General features: G+C 47.4%; 1 protein-coding gene across 1 annotated transcript; it reads right to left on the reverse strand.

Moving 5' to 3' along the window:
* Positions 1-1,281: 1,281 nt before the first annotated feature.
* ATG14 (autophagy related 14) lies at positions 1,282-18,961 on the reverse strand. Its single transcript, XM_063159692.1, has 10 exons — positions 18,744-18,961; positions 14,074-14,136; positions 13,895-13,937; positions 13,406-13,487; positions 9,127-9,364; positions 7,883-8,112; positions 7,259-7,376; positions 6,142-6,232; positions 5,943-6,028; positions 1,282-2,993 (listed from the first exon to the last, which is right to left on the reverse strand). Exons 1-10 carry the CDS (start codon positions 18,959-18,961, stop codon positions 2,684-2,686), a joined length of 1,479 nt encoding a protein of 492 aa, XP_063015762.1. The 3' UTR covers positions 1,282-2,683.
* Between the last annotated feature and the right edge of the window lie 1,349 nt (positions 18,962-20,310).

Below are 20,310 nucleotides of genomic sequence, written 5' to 3' on the forward strand. Positions count from 1 at the left end.
ATGTAAGAGTATTTTTTATAATGGATATTGCTTATTCCACCTCTGTATGATTGCACTGTAACAGGTCTGGTCCCTGTGATGCTTCCAAGGCTGGAAATTCTTGTGTACTTTGCCCAGCACGGTGAAAAACAAACCACACAGAAGTAACAGTCATAAATATACAACTTTAAAAAAAAAATTACTGTTAAAGATTTATTGCAATAATACAATAAAATTTAGAAGAAAAAAAAAAAAAAAAACCAAAAAAAAAAAACCAAAAAAACCCCAAACCATTTGTGTTTAGTTACATCTTAAGTCTGGAAGTTGTGAGAGGGGGGCCGTGAGTTTCCCCAGGTGACAAAGCCACCCTGGGTGTCCCACCCTGACCCTGCACAGGCACCTGATTTTCAGCACAGGGCTGGGCCCTGCAATCAGGCTCCTCCTTGGCAGCCCAAACTGGCCACCCCAGGTCACTGATCACCACCAGAAATCCTGGCCAGAACTGAAATTCCCGTGTTCATGCTACACAAAAAGTTTTGTAAACTCTCAGCTGGCTGCCTTCAAATATTTATAATTATGGATATTCCTACCCTCCCTCCCTCCCTCCCTCCCTCACCCCCAAAATGACCTGGGAAACGAATCCTGGTGATTGCACTCAAGGTTTGGACACACACAGTTCTTCCTCAGCTACACATGTGCAAAACACTTTTAAAAAAACCACCACAACCTTGTGTTCTGTTACAAAAAAAGGTTCCATGAAAAGCCCCACCCCACCACATTTGAACACCCCCACGGTGCCCTTGTGCACTCTCAGAGTATGACACGGTTGCAAATAAATTATTTTGGAAAACATGGATAGGAAGAATATGGCTTAGAAAAGTTCTTGTGTTGGATTTTCTTTCCCCAAGTTCAGTGACAGTGCACGAAGCTGAGTCATGGCCTGACCTTGTGGGGCTCAAAGCACAAAGGCAGCAATGAAAAAGGGACTGAAATGCCTATTAAAAAACAACAACAAAAAGGTATTTAGCTGGTGGGGTCCAGTGCAAAATCCACGGGGAAGCAAAGGGGCTGGGCTGTGAGCCCAGGCTGCAATACTGGCGTGTGCTGGTGGCTCAGAGCTGTGAGTGCTAAAGTGCTGAGAGCCAGGAGAGCCCAGCCTGGCAGTGGGGCTGGGGCACAGCCCCATCAGCTGCAGCAGCCCAGGGGCCTGGGCTGTTCTACAACAAACCCAGCTCTGGGAGCAGTGGCAGGAGAGGCTGGCCTTGTCTGACAACGTGTGGAGTTAAGGGTCTTTGGTTTAAAAAAAAAAAAAATAAGAGAAAAAGAAAAATGAGAGGAAACTACTGACAAAGGATGCCCAGCTCAGGGCTAAAGAGAAGCAGCTGCCGTGGAGGGGTGGGTGGCACATGGGTGTCACTGCCACCCCTCCTGCGTGGGGACAGGGGCAGCACTGGCCAGGGAGAGAGAAATCCAGCACAAACACCCTGTGAGGTGCTGGGAAAGCCAGCCCTGGAGCTGGGAGCAGGCAGGTTGTGGCCTCTGTCAGCACGCTGTGTCCCCAGGAGCTGAGGGGCAGTGCCAGAAATCCTCAGGAGGCTCCTCCTTGGCTGGCCCTGTGGAGGAACTGTCCCAGCCCTAAATGTAAACGTTGGAAGCTCTGCTGAGCAAACCACCCGAGGGTGTCCCGTCCTGCAGGGCAGAGGAGGAGGAGGAGGAGCCCTTGCTCACCAAGCCAGCACCCACCTCCTGGCGTTCCAGGAGCCAGCTGTGCCAGGGGAACCAAACCAACTTCTTGGCAGTCAGTAAACAACAAACCCCACCACGAACATACAATAAAACAGGGTTACAAACACATGTAGTGTGGAGAGCACGTGACTTCACCAAACTGGCTTGAAATGGGGTTTTTCTAATGCTAAAAAGTGGCAGCATGGTGTGGTAACCGATGGATATTATTGCAACAATGCAATTCTGGATCAGCATCCAATGTGGGTCTAGCAAGAGAATGTCCAGTGTTTCTTTGGTGTATGGTATTAAGAGTACAGAGCCTGTGTGCCTCAGCACAACACAAAACTTCTACACCTACCAGTGGAAACAGCATGAAACAAGCCAGTTTTCTATGGCAAAACTGGGTAAAGATTCACAACCAAATCTAAACCAAGAGCAATTTGCTGTGTGAATTCCCTGTCCATGCTGATCATTTGTATTAAAAATATGGCAACAGAGATTAGAAAACATGTTAAAAATGCATAATTTTCATGTCCTGAATGAAAAAAATTTAGAAATACGCATTTTTGCATTATGCAAGACAGATTTAAAACACACACACACAAAGGAAAACCCTGTAAGGAGTTAAGAAAGTGGGAACTGCATTTGCACCGCTGTCCAGACCGCACCCTGAGCAGCCTTCCTGATCCAAACACTCCAAAATCTGATTCTTCTTCAGAAAGTAGAGCTGGAGGTCGCCGGGTCCTTTGCCAATCCTCGATGCAGACAGAACCAAGCCACCAAGTGCCCCGGCAGGATCCGTGGGCAGCACGGAGCTCATTTACAAAACGGGGCCCTCACAGCCGTCTTGGGGAAATAAAAAGGTTTTCTCCGTTTACAAAACAGAAGTCTGACCTTTCCTTTGTTCCAGGCACTACTTAACTGAATAGGTAAAGGTTGGTTGGAGCCCAGTCAGGGAGGGGTTGCTGGCACAGCCCCGCTAGCGGTGCCCGGTGTAGGCCTTGAGCCACGAGGTGACCGAGGCGGCGGCCGACGAGATCATGCCGCCCGCGCTGCTGCTGCTGGCGATGGGCTGCGACGCCTGCGTGCTCTGGCTCTGCAGCATCTCCACCTGCTGGGAGGGGATGTCACAGAACCTGGGGCTGGGCAGGTTCTCCCAGTCCGTGCCCAGGTCCGTCTCCTCGTCGCTCACGCGCTCGTCGCCGCTCTCGTCCGTCTCGCCCGCCGCGCTCGGCTCCACAAACTCCATGGAGTCCTCCAGGTCGGCGCTGATTTCAAAGGGGCCGGACCTGTGGGGAGGACACCATCAGTGCCTCTGCCCTCCCACCCACAGCAGCCTGGGCACAGCGGAGATGAAGTGCCTGTCTCTGCCAGCTGGCAGAGGGAGCTTGGTGTCACCCCCTTGGACGTGACACAAACACTTGGCCCAGGCAGGGACAGGGTTCCAGACCATGGAGCAGGAACAGGAACTTGGTGTCACCCCCTTGGACGTGACACAAACACTTGGCCCAGGCAGGGACAGGGTTCCAGACCATGGAGCAGGAACAGGAACTTGGTGTCACCCCCTTGGATGTGACACAAACACTTGGCCCAGGCAGGGACAGCGTTCCAGACCACGGAGCAGGAACGGTGGGAGAGCAGCTCTGCTCTGGCAGGGACAGAGAAACACAGAGCAGAGAAAGCTACTGGTGATAACTCAGGGCTTCACTGAGGGGAATCCTGCCTTGATGTGGAGCAGCTTTAATTTCCAACACCAGGCCTAGCCAAGCCAAGAAAGCTCAGCTCTGTCAGGCTGTACCTGCACCTCCCAGGTTTGGCACAACCCGGCAGTGGAGACTTCCCACTCTGCCCCAAGCAACACCTCAAGGTCTCTCACTCTGAGGTTGGCCAGACACTGAACAGGCTGCCCAGACAGGCTGAGGGGTCTCCTGTGGGGACACTCCAAACACAGAATCACAGAGTGGCTCAGGCTGGAAGTCACCACAGGGGCTCATCTGGTCCCATCTGCCTGCTCCAGCAGGGTCATCCCAGGGCACAGAATTGGGTCTGAAATGGGTCACAGATGGCTCTAGAATGTCCCCAGTGAGGGAGGCTCCACACCCTCTCTGGTCTCTGCTCAGGGCTCAGTCACTGCACAGGGAAGTTCTTCCTCACGTTCAGGTGGAATTTTGGGCATCAGCTCCTGCTCGTTGCTCTGGTGCCATTGCTGGGCCCCTGGAGCAGAGCCTGCTCTGTGTCTGAGCCCTCCCTGCAGGCAGGGACAGCGGGCAGTGCTCTGAGCATGGCTGCATCCCCAGGGTCCTGCAGGGTCCCAGCTGTGCTGTCACTCAGAGTTCCCTGCTGCCACTGCCTGGTGGGAGAGGCGATTGCATCCTGCCCATCCCATCCCACTGCTTTGGGCTGCCTGTATTCCAGGGAAAAAGGTGAATTCCCCACAGCAAGCAGAGTCCCTGACAGAGCTCACACCAAGCCACAAAACTGCCCTGTGAACATGAGCAGGAATTTGATGGAATCATGGAATCATTTAGGTTGGCAAAGACCCCCAAGATCACTGAGTCCCACCATTAAACACAGACCAGAGTTTATCCAGCCTCAGTGGGAGAAGGAGCCTTAAGCAGTGATTTGTCATGGGAAATATTAATCCAGATAATTAAAGCTTGGTAAAATCATAAGCATATGAAACCAGCAGCATGTAAAGGAGATTGTCAGGCAACCACAGCTTAGGTATCTAAAGGAAAACAAAGAGAGCTGGTTGCTGCAAACTTTGCAGCCAGCTGAGAAATGAAAGGCAAACACTCCTCTTTCATCCTCTGGAAAGCAATGGGAGCTCTGCCTCCTGGCAAAGCCTCCTGCTTCACAAGGCAACACAAGAAGGAGTCATCGGGGTTGAGGCCAGAAGGGACCATTAGATCATCTCCAGTGACCTCCTGTCTAACAAAGGCCCCTGAGTCCCACCCTCCTCCCTGTCCTGAGCCCAGCAACTCCTGCCTGATGATGCATCCAGACCAGGAACTCATCCAGCCTTGAGAGGATGACACAAGGAAACTGAATCCCCACCTTCATTCCTGTGGGTAATTACTGTCTCTGCTAAGTGCATGTGCCTCATTTCAAGCAGCTCAGGCTCTCTGCTCCCAGTGGTGTCTGTAAAGCCTCTCAGCAGCCTGCTGGGTATCTTACCCAGCTCTCCTGTAACCCTTCCTTTTACTCTCTGCACCCAGCTGATGCATGGGCAGCTCTGGGACACCTGCACAGGTGCCCACTGCAGCCCTGCACCCTTCAGAGCAGCTGCTTTCCTTTGAGGACACAGCTCTCCATCTTCTGGCCATTTCCAGCACTCTATTTCAGGCAGCAAGCACAGATTTTTGTCAAAATCTTTTACAAAGATGTGGCTCCCCATGTCTGTGGGCTGGCTCAGTAGGGACAGATCCAGAGAACACAAGGAAGTGGGAACAGGCAGCTCCTCTTAGTGGCACTGCAGGTTTTTGAATAAAACCAGATCCATACAAGAGAACAAAGCAGAAAAGCAGATTTCAGAACATCACTCACTGTGTTTAAGGGGGGAATAAAACATCAGGCACATCAAACAAATATTTGCAGACTGTCTTGGGCACAAGTGACTTGTGTCTGGGTTATCCCAATGGGGAAATCAGTGTTGTTTGCTTTCTTATATTTAACTTGTAAAAAAAAGAAATAAATTATTAAACCTGGTGTGTGCATGCCAGAACTGATGTTCTTTTCATCACGTTCTCAACTAAGAGAACAGTTGTCTTTAGTCTTAATTTACATATAAATGAGTATTGTTTAAAGGGTCAGCTTGGGTCTAGGCAGTTCATTGACTGGAAATATTCTGGGAAAGGTTTGCCTGGGATTCTTTTCAGGGTTTGTATTTCTGGATGCTCTCAGGTATTTGCATGTTGGCAAGGTGTGGGCAGGGTCACACTGGGAGCATGGCAGAGCTGCCTGGAAAGGAGTTCCTGCTCCTGGCTGTAGGGGAAATGAGTCCATCACCACTGCAAAGCCTCCAGCTGAGCCTGCCATGGGCAGGAGCACAGCAAACACACATCTGTAAATTTAATTCCCTACTCAGGAGCCCCTTTTTCTGTCCAGTCTTTCCTCCTCCTGGACCTACCCTGATTTCTGTGCTGAGGACTGATCTATAGGCACACGAGAAGAGAATTTCCCTCACAAGTAACAAGGCAAAGGCATCAATTCCAAAGTTGATATTCTGCTTTTCTTACCTGCCCAAGTTCTCGGTGTCTGGGCTGACCAGGTACATGAGGTTCCTGAGGGTATGCAGGGGGTGCAACAGATCTAAATTTACATGCTGACATGGGGAAGGGAAAAAAAACAAACCATGGTCAGGTCCTGAAGGAAACCAGCAGGCAGAGCTGATATTTAAAAAGCTATTTTAAAGATATGAAATGTGCATCCCCCTACCTGAGAGAAGCAGAGGTGAAGGATGTTAGCATTCAGCTTCTTCACTGCCCGTGTGAACCTGTGTCTGCTGAGATTCTCTCCACAGAATTCACTGTTAAAACACCACACACACACAATCACACAGAAAACAAAATGCTGTGAAAACACAGCATTTACTGGAGGCATCAGCATTCCATGCCCTGGCTTCCTAACAAATCCTGGAGTAAAAATCCTCGCAGCGAGCACTTGTTCAAAGTCTGCAGGCAGTTCTAGAGTGCTGAGGAGATTAATTTTAAACCTAGCAGGACTGTGAGCATTTTATCAGCAAGCTCTGCTTGCCCTGGCCTCACCAGTTTGCACAGGACAGGTGGTGGGAACTGTAGGGAACTCAGATCCACCTGAGCCAAACTCAGAGCTCCTTTAAAGTCTTGCATCATTTCCTGTTCCCAACCTTCTCCTGTGAGGGCTGAACACCCAAACAAAACCAGAGAATCACAGAAGGGTTTGGGTTGGAAGGGACTTTCAGATCACCTGGTTCCAACCCCTGAGCCACAGCAAAAAGCTGAAACCCTACACAACTTTTGTGCCCTCAGTTTGACAGCCATTATTTTAAAACACTTTAAAGAATCTCAGTAGCACATCTGGAACCCGTGGTGCAGATCCCAGCTGCTCCACACAGACACCAAAATTCTAACAGTGCTCTGTTATGGGCTTTGCTCCTAGGATTTTTATGCCATTGGAATGACACTGCTGCCATGCCATGTTACAGCACTTGTCCCACAGCACAGGAGGCAGCAGAGCTGTTCAGGAGCTGCTGGACTGGGCTGGGATTCTGTGGAGCACAGTGGGCTCCAGTGAAATGAAAAGTGCCATTTGTGCACAGCCATACTTCATCTCTCATGTGAGGATGCTGAATATGTCAATTAGAGAGGTGTTATTTTCAACTCTGATGGCTGCTCTCCCTCTCAGGAAATAAAAAAGGAGGGAGGGACTGTTAACTGTGGTCTAAAATCCTGCTAGCCCTCCCCTCAAACAGCACAAAAATCCACAAGCCACCTATGTTATCAAAAGCTGCTCCAATTAATGACTTTTTTGCTCAAACTAAGGTCACAGATTCCCCTGCTGTGTTTTTACTTGCCTGTTGCAGAGCTTCTTGGGAAGATTCACATCAAGTATGAGAGACAAAGTGTTAACAAGCTGAGTTGCATAGCACAATGCAGCACTGATGGTATGAGCAGGGTTATTATGTTCCATATCTGAAAGAAATAAAAACAACATGAAATCTTTGTTTTAAATGAAGTCTTGGTGGGTGTGTTAATATGTTCCTGGAGTCTACTCTGGAATATGTCATTTCTAAGCAAGGAGAACAGCCTGATTCTAGCAATCATTTCCAGTGAAATCTGTCAGAAGTTGGAAGAAAATAGTAATTCTTGGAATTCCTGTTAAGATGATGACATGTGAACTGTGTCAAAACTGTGAATAATTAACTTTCTCCATTTCACTGTGCTGTGCATCCCAGTGAGAATTTCATGCAGAAGAAGATTTCAGCAGACTAGTCATAAAATCACAGAATGCTTTGGGTTGGAAGGGACCTTAAAAACCACCTAGTTTCAACTGGGCAGGGAATCTTCTCCTAAAATCCCTAATCTGGCATTTATTTCTGGCTCAGGCCGAGAACAAACAGACCAGTTTATTGCTCCTCATTGCCTTTTGTTGGCACCCCAAGCGTCCCAGCTGCCTGAAACCATGCCTTGCCCCTTACCAGGTCCCTGTGTGGTCTTCTTCTCCTCCACCCAGCTGTAGTAAGCAGAGTAGTCGCCGTTGTTGGGGAGGATGATCCAGGGCCCCGTGATGCTGATGCTGGTGTCCCCGTTGTGGTCGTCGCACACCCACCTCCCCGACAGGTACGTGGTTCTGCGTGCCTCTGCCAGCTTGCTCACAGTGCTGGAGGTCATGGCATTGTCACTCTCTGAGGACACGTCTGCTGGGTCCCTGCAGGGCCCACAGGGGGTGCAAGCAAGTGGTTGGCAATGGAATCAAACACACGCTTGGCAGGCACTGAGCTGGGTTTCACCCAGGGCAAAGTGCCGGTAGGAACGCTCCTGTAAAAGTCCTCAGTCCCAAAAGTGCTGTCATTTGTTCAGTGTAGGGTTTTTATTTGGCTGGTTTTGTAGAATCCAGGAATGGTTTGGGTTGGAAAGGACCTTACAGACCACTTCTGCAAAAGTCCTCATTCCCAAAACTACTTTCATTTGTTCATTGTGGGGTTTTTAATTGGCTGTTTTTGTAGAATCCTAGAAAGGTTTGGGTTGGAAGGGACACCTCATCTCATTCCACCCCTGCCACCTTCCACTAGACCAGGCTGCTCCAAGCCCTGTCCAGCCTGGCCCTGAACACTTCCAAGGATGGGGAATCCATATTTTAAGGAAGTTTAACACTGGAAATGCAGCTCATATCTCCCAGTGGGGAGATGCAAGCACCTCCAGATTCAGATGTTCTGGGGTTTTTAATTGGCTGGTTTTGTAGAATCCAGGAATGGTTTGGGTTGGAAAGGACCTTATAAACCACTTCTGCAAAAGTCCTCATTCCCAAAACTACTTTCATTTTCTCTGGAATTTTAATATCTGTTTTTGTAGAATCCTAGAAAAGTTTGGGTTGGAAGGGACACCTCATCTCATTCCACCCCTGCCATGGGCAGGGACACCTTCCACTAGACCAAGCTGCTCCAAGCCCTGTCCAGCCTGGCCTGGAACACTTCCAGGCATGGGGAATCCATATTTTAAGGAAGTTTAACACTGGAAATGCAGCTCATATCTCTCAGTGGGGACATGCAAGCACCTCCAGATTCAGATTCTTCCATCCTGGACCTCTATCTGTGGATGAGACCACAACTCCTCCTCCTCACAGACCCTAAGGGAGCCAGACCACCTACCTCAGACTGACACAACTCCCTTGTGGGTGCCTAAAACCAAGCAAAAGGATCCCAAAAGGACAAGCCTGCCATACCTCATGCTTGTCTTCACCTCCTCCATGGGGAAGATGACCGAGGTCAGCTCCAGGATGTGCGCGCGCCGCAGGTTGGCCAGGTGCTCGTACTGCGTTTTCAGCTCGTAGGATTTCTTCTCCACCAGGTCTCCCAGCTTCCTGTTGTGCTTCTGGATCTTCTCCTTCTTCTCCTGGTGCCTCTGAGCCCTGCGATAATGCTTCTGGTTCTCCTCTTTAATCCTCAGCAGCCCCTCTGTGTCTGTGAGAGCAGCAGCAGATGTTATCCCTTGGAAAAGGAGCTGGGAAGGGCTTGTAGGAAAAGCTTGAGAAAAGCTTTATTAATATTTATGGAAAACAAGATCTGTGGCAGCTTAAAACAGAAAACCCTGCTAAACTATGAACTTCTTCCAGCTGCTCAGTGGTACAACTTTTTAATCTCCTCTGGAGATCTCCAAAGAGACTGCAACTGGGATTATTCTTTCCCTATCTTTTACCCAGCTATTTCTGGATTTGGAGCACAAAAGCCAAGATTTCCCAGTTTAATTAAACTCCTGAGCTAATCATCCTGACAGAAATAGCCTGACTGTACACGTCTGCATCGTGCTGGCCAAAAAAGCCCTGCCCTGCTTGCAGCCAAAATCAAGTGCAGATAGCATCTTCACTCACCAGTCCTGGCACCTGTGCTGCTGCTGGTGTGGGTTATTTGGGATTCTCTCGTGGATCCCAACAGTGCAGCTCCTTGTTCCCACAGGGAACATTTGCTATCTCCCCATCCACTCACAAATGGGAGTTGTGCTCATGGGCTGAAGGGCTGCAACTGCCTGGATTCACTCCACGTGTGAGGCTTGGAAAAATACCCTGCAAGAGCATCTTGAAGCATCCCAGGCTGGGCCTGATGATCTTAAAGGTCTTTTGCAACCTTGATGATCCCAAAATCTGCTAATTCAGATATAAAATAAGTGGCTGCAGTAATGAGAGTCAGCCACCTCTGTCTTTTAAAAGCACAGGGAAAGATTTCTTGTGCTCTCCCCAAATTCACATTTAAAACTCTCCCTGTGCCCTAGTTTGAGGTGTGCCTGCCCCTGCAGACACAGAGGCTGCTCTCTCTGAACATCAGGAATTATTTCCAGTCATCTGATCTGCTGCAATCCATGGTGTGTCTGGTAGGAAGGAAGATCTGGTGTGTGGGAGATGCAAAGGCCCAAATTAAAGGAGGTGAGAAAAGCTCCTCCATGAAGATAAGAACTAATAATCCTCAGGTTTATATAATATAAATAAGTGACCCCTGATAGAGGAGCAGTAGAAAAATCCACTTTTCTCTGAGCAATGCCAGAATCCCTATGTGTCAGCTGTAATTCCCTTCCCTTTAAGCAGTCCTGTAACATCAACAGAAAATCAATTAACACTTGCAGTCATATTCCCAAACTCTCCCTTTGCAAAAAGAACAGGAGACAGGATGAGGAGGAAAAGGTCCAGCTGTTCCATTTTCACATTCATGTTTGACTTGAAAGGCTACTTTTTCAGAGTGAACTCCCTTCCCTGCAGGTCCAACAGCAATTATTTGGGAATAGGGGAGACACTGCACTGAAATTTCCTCTTCAGCAGTCCCAGTGCACACACAACTGTCCTGCCCTCTGCACAGCACCTCTGCTTCATGAGGGGATTAAAAATCTGTCCCCGGGAGAATTTCAGCACACCACTGTGTCCCACACACCTGCACTGCCTGATAAATGCAAGCCCAGGCACACTGATCTCTGCCCAGAGAGCTCTGCCAGGGATTTGCAAGCCTGTCTCCTTGAACTGCTCTGCACAGAAAGAAGGCAAACACACAGATTTTAAAACATTATTTTAAGCACCACCAGTTATTGAGGTCTCCAAAAGCAGGAACCCAGTGTTCTAGAAATGGTTTTTATTTCAGAAAATTAAACTGTGCCACATCCAAGAGCAGAGAAACAACCTTTTCACACTTTTTAAAGTGACCAAGTTGGATCCTGGTCTGTTGGCTACTCACAGCTAGAATTCATTCCTGGTCTCTCTCCAAAAGCAACTGAGCTAACAATAGGTTAGTTGGGCAATAGTCAGCTCAGTTTTTAGGTTACATCTGATCAAATTCACTGTGAGTCAAGAGAAGTTGCAAAAGTTGCAGATAATAAATTCCACAGAAGAGTGGGAAAATGGAGAACTCCACTCCCTGGTTGGTCCTAACTCTGCCACCTCCAGAGCAGAGCATTTTGAGAAGAGGTGACTAATTCCTTAAAGTCACACTGATTTCCTCTTCTCCTTCCTTCACAGGCAAAAGACAAAAAGTCATAATCTAATCTCCATAACAATAATCTTCTACCCACTGAAAAGCTTGTTTTTCCTCAACTTCCTCTTCTCTAAACCAAACATGAATTTTCTAAGCTGCTGTGTTTAATTTCCAATGCTCAGACTTTCCTCAGATGATTTGTATCTTTCTTAAATTGTTTAAATTGGACACCAGGCTTCCACTGAAGCAACAACAACACCTGGCACAGCAGGATAACTGCTTCCATCTTAAATACAGCACTTATATTAGTTAACCCAGAAAGAGGCCTGAACCTTTCTGGAGCAGCACAGGATTGATAATTTTTATTTAATTTGCAATTCCCCAGATCCCTTCCTGCCAAATCTCACCACCATCCCCCATTCTGGGTTTATGTTTCTCTTTACAACAATGTGTACCCTGATTTTGTCCTTTCCAGATGATGCTGTCTATTTATCTGCATGTTTTGATTTTGGTCCTGGTCTCCACAGAAGTCATTTCACCATCCAGCCTGGCTTCCTCCATTCCACCCTCTATTCTGCTGAGCTATTATGGGAAATACTGCCAGGAACTGGGCCAGGAACTGCTGAGCTCCACCTGCCTCACCTCCTCAGCTTGACCAGTGCCACCACTCTTTGAATGAAGCTTTTCTAACCTTTTGTGATGATGACCTTGCAGGGGTTACACCCACAGCAAATTTTGTTTGCTCACAATTTCAGGCAGTGCCCAAATCCAAGCTACGTGCAGCTTCTGCTTCATCCTCCACTGCAGCACCTGATCCCCACTGAGGGGTTGATTTGACATGGATATCATGGCATAAATAACAAAACATGGATTTGACATGAATACCATAACCAAGTGATGGCTGTTTTTACCTGTCAGAGCCCCCTGGGTGTGTGACAGGATTCCTGTGCCATCACTCTGAGGTTCTGCCTTGCTGCACCCTTTGGAAGCAGGAATTGTTCTCAGCTTCCTCACACACCCTCACAGGCTCCCAAGTGCTCCACAGACCACCTCAGCTTCTTCCTTGGCTTCCATAAAGCAAACCAATGTGTAGCTATCTGTTTCCTCTCCTTAGCCTGCAACTGAGTCCTCTCATGATGTCAAATTTAACCAGGCTAAGCAGCTGATCCCATTTTCTTTGCAGGAAGATGAAGCAAAGGCAGCACTGAATGAATGCCTCAGACTTTTCTGCACTGTTATTGCTCTTTCCTGTTAATTAACACACTTTTCTGCTCCCTCACCTTTTCATCACCCATTCATTATTGTTACTATCTATCTCCTTTTTAACTGAAAATAATTTTGCATCTCAGCCTTTTTGATTTTTCACCCCAAGCCCGTGCAAATCCTTTATGACTCTTCTCAGGTTCTGCCTCTGCTTCCACTCTCTGTATGGCTCCTCTTGAATTTCAAGCCATAAAAATATCCCAGATTCAATCAATATGCTTCTGAATATGCTTCCTCTACTTCCCTTGCATGTGGATTGTAAGGAGAGCTGCACATTCTCTTCTGAAAAATGTGTAAAACAATCTGATGGGTTTCAAAAACTGAAGTTTTTGAATGGAACTTACATCTTCATTTCAGTGACTCTTGCTCAAGTAGGATTTTAGGATTTTCAGACAGGTGTGGGTTAAAATTCAGCAGTTTCAGGAAATCTGTGACAGCTGCAGAGCTGTTTGCTCCTCCTTATCAAGAGGAAGTGATCAGAAACACTACACTGAATAAAGCCATCTCTAGGGACACAGCCAGAGTCACAGGCTGCTAAGCATTTGCTCTTAAAGCTGCTGCAAAACCATCTCCATCCAGCTGAATAATGTCTGCTGTTTGCTAATTAAAACCCAAGCATAAAAAGGCCAAAATCCACTCACTGATTTGCCTTCAAGTTGATTTAGGAAGCAACTCTTTGGAAATTCACCATTTTTTAAAAAAAACTAATGCTCAAATTCACCTCAATTGATTTTTCACTCTTAGGCACAGGGAGATTTTCCACATCACAAAAGCACAGGCATTACTCACGTCTTGTCATTTCATCATTTTCCTTGCAAATGGTCTGTTTCAGCTGCTCAATCCTCATCTTGCAAGACATTATTTTCCATCTCTGAAAAAGAACATTCAGCAACTCTAGGGCACAAATGACTTCAAACATGCTGAACTAATGATTAACAGCAAAGCCAGCAGCTTTAGTGCAAAAAGTAGCAGGATGCTCTTGAATGGATCAAAGAACTAAATATTTCATACAGTGGTTTGTGCACAGAAGAATGCCACAAACAAAATGGTGCTTAGTATAAAGTTAATCAGTAAAAGAAGTTATTGAACAAATATCTAGTGAGAAATGAAAAATTCAGACAGCTTGGAGCACTCTGCTGGCAGAGCCCATTTCAGTTTTGCTTACAACAGGCTCTTTGGTAAAGCAGCACAACGCCCTCAAGGTAAACTGTAACTTTAAACTATGAGATCTAGGAATTCAGAGAGTTTAAAAACCATGGGACACTTGGAGCAACTCACCAGCTGATCAGTTATTTCTTTCCCTTCCATGGCCTTCAAAACACTAGAGGAAAAAAACATGATTGAAAGTTTTATGACTATCTGGACTTCATCTGTCTGCAGCAACAGTGTGTTAAAAGAGATTGTTTCCTTTTATGAGATCTCTTAGCTTTTATATCAATTTAATAAATACAACTTACTGTTTTTGGAATTCTCTCTGTTTGGTTTTAAGATGCATCAGCCTTTCTTTCTTGTCTGAAAACCTGGAAGAGATTAAATTCTTTTATTGATATTTTGCACAATTACAGCACGGTAAGTTGTATGAAAAAGAGAATAAAATTGAAGCCTGGGGATTCTCCAAACCTCAGCTATCTGTCTTGATCTGGGGGAGTTAATGGCTAAATGTGCAAAACTCCTGCAGAATTCTAGAGCATGAGTCTCACTGGAATTGCAACAGAGCCTCTAAGCTGGAGAAACATCAGAGTGTTGAGCTATCAAACAAATAGCAAATTTCTGCTATTTCTAGATTTATAGCTTAGCAAGAGCAGTGTTTAGTGTGTTACAAAAAACATGGAGTACTTTAAAAGGCCTTCAGTCACTGGAGAAATGAACAGCACTATCTCACACAGCCCATGACCCACATGTCTGCTTCAGCTCTGCTGCACTGGACTCCAGGGTATGGGAACTGATCACAAAGGAATTTTTTCAGATTCATCACCCTGTGTTTTCACCCTTTCAGTATACAGAAGCCACGTTCTGCCCCCTTATTGTTCCACAATTCATTCTGTTTTTCTCTGCAACACACAGAATTGATGATTTCATCCTACCAGAGCTGTGACATTTGGAGATTCTCCATCCCTGCAAGTGTTCAAGGCCAGGCAGGATGAGGCATGAAGGTGCCCATGGCAGGGTTGGAACTAGATGGTCCTTAAGGTCCCTTCCAACCCAAACCACGTGATTTTATGATTTTACTTTCATTTCATGGACATTTAAGCTTTATTTAGAAAGAAGAGTACAAAAAGGCTTGACAGGATGACATCTTGGATTTCCCTCTCTCTGTGGATTTGATTTCAGGCAGAACTTCAAAATGCTTCAGTTTTTTCCTTCAAGTGCTGAAAGCTTGGTGACTACCTTTGGATTCACAGTGTGTGTAACCACCCTCCCAGATGACATTAGCATTACAACAACAAAACCACCGGCTGCTGCTTTTGTAGCCAAGCAAAAGAATCTGCTTTCCTTCCAAAACAAACCCAAACCAAATGCAGGTGCTTGGCACCAAAGCCAGAGGCCACACGTGAGCTGGAGGAATGTGGTGCAACTGGAGGCCAGCTGCTCAGCCCAGCTCATCCCCTCTTCCTGTGTGTCCTCACCCCAGGAGTCACCCTGGAAATGACAAAAGGCCCTGCATGAGCCTCCTGTTTGCCACAGAGCAGAGCACACCTCCTGCACCCCGACCTTTGGCTGCCACCAGAAACACAGAGCTCACCCAGGCAGGGCACTGGGCTCACCTGGCAGTTCTTGGTTTCTGAGCTGGATCTGTGGGCACAAACCCTGACTGAACAGAATCACCCAATCCTGCCCATCACAGCAGCAAAAAGCTGAATGATCTGCCAAAGAACAGAGGAATAAATGATGTTCTGGCTGTGGAGGGAAGACAGAAGGGTTTGTGGAAGAAACTGCAGCTCACCACGCGCTCCGGCAGCGATGTCAAACAGCTCCTACCAAGCCCTCCAGCAGCCTCCTCCCAAGCAAACACTTCCACTGCTTTATATAGCTCTGATTTCAGCTGCACTGCATCCTGCAACTCCTCCTTCTTTATACATCTTTAGCCTTTCAATTTGGCAAAGAAACAAAACCCGGGATGAATTATTATAGGAACTCCCATCAAATGTAAACTGAGAGGAGAGCACATCTTGAATTACCCATGGAATGTTTCTCTTTCCTCAAGTCTTATCACATTAAGGTGAGATTTTCTGTGGTTGCCTGGCTTATTTCCACATGTTCATGATTAGAGAGAAGCAACCAGAGAGAGGGGCTTCCTACATTAATCTACATATTAATCTACAGGAGTTGATTAATGCTGAAGGAGCTGAGGGCACACTATTCACTATAACTGCTGAAAAAAAATCACTGTTCCTCACCAGAACCCATAGCTTGGAGAAATCAGCCAGGCTCAGACACCACAATTACACTGAGTTTGGCTTTTGCCACCTACAGATGCACAAAGCAAAGCCATTCAGCAGTCTGGGGAACACACTCTGAGAATTAATGCACACACCAGGCTGGAGGACACTCCCAGGAGGAAGGAGAAGCTCTGAGCTGAGACCAACACCAAGATGCCAGCTTGGCTTTTGAACACACAACACATTAGTCATGAAAGGAAGGATGGCAGCGACTGTTCTACTGCAGGACTTCTGGACTACTCATCCTTAATTGTAGCTCTCCTGAAGTCATTAATCTTAACAGCTCCTCAGTCTCTCCCCCTCACAGATACGGGGTGTGATTTTTGCCAGACAGATGAAAAACTTCCAGTTTTACTGCAGTTCTTCTAAAAGTTAGCTCACAAAATAGTCCCGTGAAATCTGAAATAATTAGAACATGAAATTTTTTGTCTTCATATAAGGAAAATTCACAAGAAAATTCTAAAAATAAATCACTGTTGGATAAAAGGAGTAATGCTTGGTTTTCTTTCTATTTAACCAGGAAGATAATGATCCTTTTCCTCCATCTGCAACACTTCAAAAAGACAAATGGGAGGCCCAAGTGCCCCCAAACACTTCCACATTCTGAACTTCTCACACTGAGCCACTCAGCAAAGCCCCTGCTATGACACTCCTCCAGCAGTGGCCGATCTAAAATTAACCCAGGCACTACTAGAAGGCATAAAATAAATAAATAAACAAACAAGGGTGGCTGTAAACAGCAGCTGAAAGGCCCCCAGTGAACTGCACCTGTCCCTGCATGGCTCTGCCCTGGGCACCATTTCAAACATCTCCCCCTCTCCCAGGGCTCACACCACGAGAAATTCAGAGACACCCACAAAGAGCAAACAAAGAAAACTGACCCCTTCCCCACTCTTAAATCATTAATTCCAAATATTAATTAGAGAATGCAAACAAAATGTTTCAGGCATGGTTTAAACATAATCCCATTATCTTCAAAACCCAAGCTTTTGTCCCTACACAGAGCTCCTCCAGCCACTGAGGATATTTAGGTTGCTAACATTGTGTTATTCACACAGGAGTGCTGTTCCTTTAATTCATTAAAATAAATTTGCCATTTTTAACGAATTGCACTACTGCAATTAATTGATGGAAAAGTTCTGAGCAGCAGGAGAAACAAAGCCTGGGGAAATGGAGTGTGTAGGGAGGCCCCAGGTTAATACAACAGCAGTGACCCCCAGAGATGGAACCGTGATGTCCAGGAAGAGAAGGGGGGAAAAAAGACCAAAAAAAAAAGAAAAAAAAGGAGATTTAATCCTTGCAGTTAAAAAACACAAGGTAAATATACAGCCTTTCAGACAAATGGGGCAGTGAAAGCTTCTCAGGAAGATGCAGTGACAACTGTCAGACAGAAAAGCTGATCCTGTCTCATGTGAGAAGATAAAGAGGGTTTTCTCTTACACTGCTGCTTCTGGTACTTTGGCTAAAGCTGCTTCTTTATGACTTCATTTTCCTGATGGGCAGAGACTTCTTAAGCCTTGGTTAATACAAAACAACAGGGCTTCAACTCTAACAAAGGCTACAATTGAATTTCTATAATTAAACCTGATGTTTAGCCAAAAACTTAAGGCTGCAAAAGACACAGGAAAAAACCCAAACTTGGTTTATATTCCAAGCTCCATATCCAACCTTTTAATAGACTCTGCAGAAAACCCCAAGCAGTTCTCACACAACTCCACGTTTCCCACCTATTTTAGCCAGGCTAAATCCAGTTTGTGGTTCTCCAACACAGCTTTTTTTTCCATTCAAAAAGGGAACAGACAGACAGACTTCAGTGACAGACTAAAGTCTGAGATCCTCAAGCTGACTCACGCTGGCTGACAGCATTTCCCCAGCGCCGTGGGTGCCGGTGGGTGAAAGGCACCACTGTCCCCGTGTTCCTGGGGACACAAGGAGCCTCTGGAGCGAGGACACGGCCACCCCACACCCTTCCCAAAATAGCCCCAGGAATCGCTCCCAACAGCTGCCAACGAGGCACCAGGAACACGGTGCCAGCCAAGGATCAGAGCCCTTCCAGACATGGCCCTGGGGACTTTTGAAGAATCCGGGCTGGACAGCAGCGCTGGAGGAGGCACCTGAGTCATTCCAGGAGATAATTTGTTTATGGGCACAGCGCTCGCCCAGGGAGAGCCAGCGCTCCGCTTGCCACACCACGAACTCAAGTGGATACTTTTTTTGTCCACATTTATGGGTATACACACAAGAAAATGCTTATTTTCTTTCTTATACACCTTCCTAATTTTGCTTAACGGTTTAGAAAACGACTATTTCAAGAAGTGTTGACGAAAAGAGGTAAATCGTATGAAGCAACACCGAACGGGTCTCTGTGCCCTGAACTGCCTGGAGCTTCTGTGGCTACATCGCCACCGACACATCTGCACCTGACCGAGTGTTACTCGGGGTCACTCCTTAATTATTATTATTAAAAATATTGTTATTTCAAGGCTCGTACCGAGGGTCCTGTGTCCGCCCCCAGTCTCAGGGTGGGCCCGGCGGCCCCCGGAGCGTTCCCCACCCACACCCTGAGCCCCCCGAGCCCCAGGACAGCGGGGAAGAGGCACAACCCGGCCCCCATGCCCGGCCCCGAGGCACAGCGACCGCAGCCAGGCAGGGAGAGCCCGCCCCGCTCCCCTCAGCGCCGCCGGTACCTCTCGGAGTCGCGCCCGTCGAAGAAGACGAAGTCGCCGCTCTGCACGCACTTGGCGCAGGTGAGGCGGCGGCGCGTGGTGTTGCAGAGCGGGCACCGCTCCACCGCCACGTAGAGACCCTCGGCGTCCTCCTCGGCGCCGCGCAGAGCCCCGGGCCCGGCGGCGCTGCCCCCGCCCGGCCCCGCAGGCTGCGGCCGGCGGCCGCTGGGAGCCGCCATGTTGGGGCCGCGGGTCACGTGGGACGCTGTTGCCGGGCAGGGCATTGTGGGAAGGGGCGCTGAGGCGGCGGGAGGGAGCGGGGGAGGGCGCGGGAAAAATCTTAATTTTTAATAAAAACTGCGCCCTTTGCCTTCTGCGGGAGGAAAGGGAACACCGCTGGGATCGGCACAGAGCGACGGGGGTGTTGTATTCCCGTTCGTGGGGCTTCACAGCGGGTAGCCGTACCATAAGCAGGCAGTAACGCTGCTGTGGGGACTGCGGCTCCCAGCGAAAGCGCGGTCGTGTATTTACAATAACATCCAAATCGCTCTGTCCAAGCGGCAAATACCGAGGCACATCCTGAAAACCGACAGAGGGAGGTTGCCACAACCCAGCCTCCATGGCGGGGCGACGATGAGGAGTTTAAGACAGAGGATGAAGGAGGGTTGAGGAGAAGGGACCTTAAAAATCATCCAGTTCCAAGCTCCTGCCCTCAAAAGGAGCCCCTTCCACCATGCGAGGGTGTCCAACCCCTGCCCAGCCTGGCCTTGGGCACTTCAGGGATCCAGGGGCAGCCACAGCTTCTCCGGGCACCCTGTGCCAGGGCCTCACCACCCCTTTCTGAGTAAATATTTTTTTCCTGCTAGCTAATATTTCCCAATAGAAACCTACTCTCAGTTTGAAGTAATTTCCTCTTCTGTCTGTAGGCCATTAGAGGAGACAGAGGCCACAGAAGACAGAAAACTTAAGCAATACCCCCACATGCCCCTTCCCAAAAGAAACACAACTGCAACAACACATTACCACACATTACCTTTTTACCTTTTTTTTTTTTAAGAGCAATTCCCAGCCTCTATTTCCCCCCTTCCCAGTGTTATCAAACACTCAGCAGGAACAGCACTGTGGAGGTAGAACCAAGATACCAAGATTGTTGTTTTTAAGACAAGAGTTACCATAGCAAACATTAACCTAATCAGTAGCTCAGTGAAAAGGCACAGAGCCCATTTCTTATCTCTAAGGCTTTATCTGTGCTTCTAAAGAACACTAATTTTACCACTGAAATCATGTGGCAAGCTCTTAAGCAAAAAACCGTGATTTCTTGAAGAGGGCTCATCTTAGATAAACTTTTTTCCCCCCAACACCTCAATAAAACGAGAGTGTTTTCACTCACAAAACATTATTCTAACTGAAGCTCATCAGCTGCTTCTACAGCTACAGTGCAAATAAAAGTCCAGCCCATGGCTGTGGAAAGTCTCCAACGTTCAAAAGCAAACAGAAAAGTAAGCCTGTGTTTAAAATAGATTTGAGTGTGGAAATCCAGAGTTTGACAGAGACACTGATAACAGCTAAGACCAGCTTATCATGAGGA

This window comes from Melospiza melodia, chromosome 6 (genome assembly GCF_035770615.1).
Source record: "Melospiza melodia melodia isolate bMelMel2 chromosome 6, bMelMel2.pri, whole genome shotgun sequence".
Taxonomy (NCBI): Eukaryota; Metazoa; Chordata; class Aves; order Passeriformes; family Passerellidae; genus Melospiza; species Melospiza melodia.